The sequence below is a fragment of the Arachis ipaensis genome, chromosome B01, assembly GCF_000816755.2.
Source record: "Arachis ipaensis cultivar K30076 chromosome B01, Araip1.1, whole genome shotgun sequence".
NCBI classification, from domain to species: Eukaryota; Viridiplantae; Streptophyta; class Magnoliopsida; order Fabales; family Fabaceae; genus Arachis; species Arachis ipaensis.
Genome location: NC_029785.2, coordinates 45954394 through 45958054, shown reverse-complemented (window position 1 = coordinate 45958054; position 3661 = coordinate 45954394). Strand labels below are relative to the sequence as shown.

General features: G+C 39.8%; 2 protein-coding genes across 10 annotated transcripts in view; one reads left to right on the top strand and one right to left on the bottom strand.

Annotated features, from left to right (window-relative positions):
• The window catches only part of LOC107629970 (ADP-ribosylation factor-like protein 2), a 4169-nt gene extending 2258 nt beyond the window's left edge, over positions 1 to 1911 (bottom strand). The window contains exons 1-5 of one of the 9 annotated variants that reach the window (XR_002360849.1): positions 1580 to 1890; positions 1073 to 1103; positions 856 to 889; positions 427 to 764; positions 194 to 304 (exon numbers count right to left, since the gene is read on the bottom strand). Coding sequence is in view for 7 of the 9 variants with exons in the window: in XM_021121016.1 (XP_020976675.1) it covers positions 194 to 304; positions 425 to 489 (176 nt within the window). In the remaining 2 variants the exon portion in view is untranslated. Of the gene's footprint in view, positions 1 to 193; positions 305 to 424; positions 765 to 855; positions 910 to 1072; positions 1104 to 1579 lie in introns of all 9 variants that reach the window. The other 8 variants (XR_002360857.1, XM_021121016.1, XM_016332950.2 and 5 more) reach the window with 8 other exon arrangements.
• Positions 1984 to 3661, top strand: part of LOC107629963 — a 3072-nt gene continuing 1394 nt past the window's right edge. Inside the window, exons 1-4 of the mRNA XM_016332939.2 lie at positions 1984 to 2329; positions 2428 to 2505; positions 2615 to 2699; positions 3118 to 3206. Coding sequence (XP_016188425.1) covers positions 2048 to 2329; positions 2428 to 2505; positions 2615 to 2699; positions 3118 to 3206 — 534 coding nt within the window. The 5' untranslated portion in view covers positions 1984 to 2047. The remainder of the gene's footprint in view (positions 2330 to 2427; positions 2506 to 2614; positions 2700 to 3117; positions 3207 to 3661) is intronic.

The following is a 3661-nucleotide window of genomic DNA, read 5'->3' as shown; positions in this document are numbered from 1 at the left end:
ATCAAAGTCTTTCCCTTTAAACAAAAGAGTAATGCTACCAAGGGGTCACAACCCATATCTACCCCTAAATAGTGACTATAGTAATATAAACTCATCCTCATATTTTTCTCTCCTAAGAAAAATAGTACAAGATAGCTAACAATAGTAGGGACTGTGATGTTTTGTGAAGTGAAATGAGAAGAAGATTCCTCACTTTTGGTAGGTGATGGTTTTGATGTTGAAGCCAAGAGTAGGACTAATGACGCTAGTATCCTCCCCGTTAATCTTCAAAACGATTGTTGTCTTCCCAGAATTGTCCAATCCCCTGTATAGTATGTAGCAAACAAAGGGCAAGAAGGTAATTAGGAAAAAATAATTCAAGAAAGTAGATAACAAAAACGAGAGAGGGTTTTGAGAGAGAGATCGGAAGTGGAAAGAAACTCACACCATAAGAATTCGCATTTCCTTCTCTTTTCTTTTGATCTTACGAATGATGCTGAGAAGACCCATCGAGAAGAGAAAAGCTCGAAATGCTGGTGGTGGGGCCGAAACGAAGGCCGGAGAGGTTAGGTGAATGTGTCACCGACGCGGCCGGCGGCTCCGCCGATGAGGAAAAGGGATGGTAGCCGTAGCGCAGGAACCTGGAGACGACAATGAGGCCGAGGTGGAGGTTCTCGGGTAACTAGCAACGCTGCAGGCGGAGGATGACGGGGATGTTTTCCAGGAACTTGTGGTGGCCGGCTGGGGCACCCGAAGCGAGATGAGGAAAACTGCAAGTGAAAGAGCTAATATGTTATGGTGAAGGGTTCTGGGGTGGTGAAAGAATATCAAGGATATTACGTAAACAAATTGAAAGCTTGCTGAAAATGGCATTACCAAAACTACAGTGTCGAGTCTGCAATCTCCCAATCTAAAAACATGAGAAAGTACCTATAAAAGTTCCCATTACAATTGTTACCAAATAAAAACCAAAAAATAAAAACACATTTTGTTGTTTCACCAATATATCATCTCAAATAGGTTGTGCAATTGATACAGTTGGGAACCAAAATTGAGTTCCAAGGGAAAAAATGGATCAAAAAATGCAACTTACCCATTTTTAGTCCTAAGCTTTCCAGTATTTCCTATCAGTCACAAACCCAAAAAATATCAACCATTTGACAAGGAATTCATAGTTTATTAATAGTTTTCTGTTAGCTCTATGTTGGGCCTGGTAACAAGATAAATTCACAGCCTAGATATTCTGAACACATGAAAATGCATGGATTGTGTAGATCATATGACCAATATGATTTCTTTCTTGATTTTTTGTAAAGTGGGTCTCTATCATCTCTTTCTCCATTTTCTTTTCTCTTTATCTTAATAAAATTCTTCTCATGAAAAAGAAATAGATAAAAATGAAAATCTCTAAATGGATGAGCAATGAGCAGTGATAGAGTCATCAATCCTCAATTTAATTAACAGGATTAACAAGATTTTCAATTTAAGCAAGAAGTAATGAACAATGAGCACACAGAGTCATCAATCATCATCAAGCAGGGACAGAGCAAAAGCTAATCAACCAAGAACGAGGCTGAGCACTGAGCAGAGCAACCATTACCTTCGGTGAGGGCAGTGAGTAGAGTATGAGGAAGAGCAGTTGAACGCGACGAACGACGGCGACCTGGCGATGACCGCGACGACGGACGAAGAGCGGCCGAACAGGACCCCTGGACGAGAACGCTGGCGACTGGTGAATAAGGAGAGGGATTGGAGACTTGGAGCACGACAACCAGGCGAAGAAGGAAGTTCCTGAGCGCGACGACAACCCCGGACGGCGGCAGAACCGTTGAAGCTAGGGTTTTGGTTTGGGGATTTTTTGAACTTTGCTTCTGATTCATTCACGAATGAGGGGGTGTTGGGGGAAGGGGTGACGCGTTGGGGAGTTGGGTTTTCTTTTTAGTAGAATTTTTTTTCAAAACTCTTGTAATTTGTAGAAATACTTTTATTCTAGTTAATTAATTTAGTTTTTCTAACACCTAATCCCTCTAGCTAGGTGGCTCTGTAGCAAACTACCACAAGAACAAGAATGGAAGCCCTGGCGGAGCTGGAACGAGTTCAAACCCAGCTCCTGAAACGCATATCGGAGTTAGAAAAACAAAACCAAAACCACTCCACTCCATCAACTGATTCTCCCATCGTTGACGAAGCTGACACCGTTACTCGTCTTTCCTCCATTTTGCGCTCTAACGCCGTTAACGACTTTTCCTTCAAGAGGGTCCCACCTGATTACTACGACTGGTCTCTTGAAGCTCGACGCGATGCCCTCGCTGCTCACTCCATCCAACATCTCTGCAAAAGCATCGTTTTGGTATTCACTATCCTCATTCTCTTCAAACTATAAAATCATTTTATAATTTAATTCATTAGCTGAAATCGTGAAATCTTGTTATCGTGCTCACTGGTCAGGTTAACACGCAAGCGCCCGCTAATGTCGTTGATTGTAGCGATCGCAAAAACTCCAAGTATTATGTTGTTGTGGTTCAGGTGGCCTGTAATTATTTGTTAAATTTTGGGAATGAACTCGTTGCTGTTAGGTGTTAATTTGTCTTTAATTATGCGTCTGTGTATTGCTTTGTTTTGTTTTGTTTTGCAGTACACAGCGCGGTTCAATGCCGAGGCTGTCAAGAATTTTCTGTATTCGCTCAACAATGGAAGCATAGCGAAGAAGAAATTCAACAGTAAGTTATTTTGTTTTTGCATTTTACATCATTCTATTTATGTGCGTAGTGTCTGTGAAGGGGAGCCTTAGTACAACGGTTGAGATGTCACATGTTTAAGCTGGGAAAACAGGTAATTATCTATTAGGCTGCCTACATTATTTCTTTTGGATTCGGCCCTTCTCCAAACCCACATTAATGCGGGATGCCAGTGCACTTGAAAGTGCCTCACCTTTTCCGCTGATTGTTTGGTTATCTTGAGATTAGCACAAGAATGTTTGAATGAAATTTGTAGAATGCGGTGGCATTGGAAGGAAAAAACCAGTGTGTTAGTTATATCAGTTGCAAGTTGTTTAACATTATAGTATTATACCATACTTGTTTATTTTCCAGTCCTTTCTATATTTTGAAATTTGGAAGTTTTATTTATTGTATGCAGTGAGGCTGGCTCCTGAGCAGACATCAACAGACTTAACTGGATATGGGCACAATGCAGTGACTTGTATTGGCATGAAAACTGACATTCCGGTAAGACTTGTCCTGTGGATTAATATAGGAATCTTATGATATGTGCTGACAACAAAATATCTGCAAGTAGTTAACAAGAATATAACTTCTTAAACAAGCTATTTAAGACAAGTAGGGCTATATGACCAACAAAGTTTATCATTTTTTGCTAACACTTGGCCAGCTCTAAATACTAAGCATTAAATTCTAAACCCTAGATCCTAAATGCTAATAGTATAAAGGTAAAGTATTGGCCCAGTGTGTTGGCTAATATTGATAAAATGTTTTTGTTCCCTAACATTTCTCATTTATGGCTCATCACTTTTGTGATTAAGTTGATTTGCCTTGCACTTGGATTAATAATTGGTGTAGACAAGGATTGCTTAGCAACAGAATATGAACAGTGGATGGAATAATTATTCCATCTTTTTTATTTTTAATTTTCTTTTATTTAACTTTGTTTATACAGATTAGTA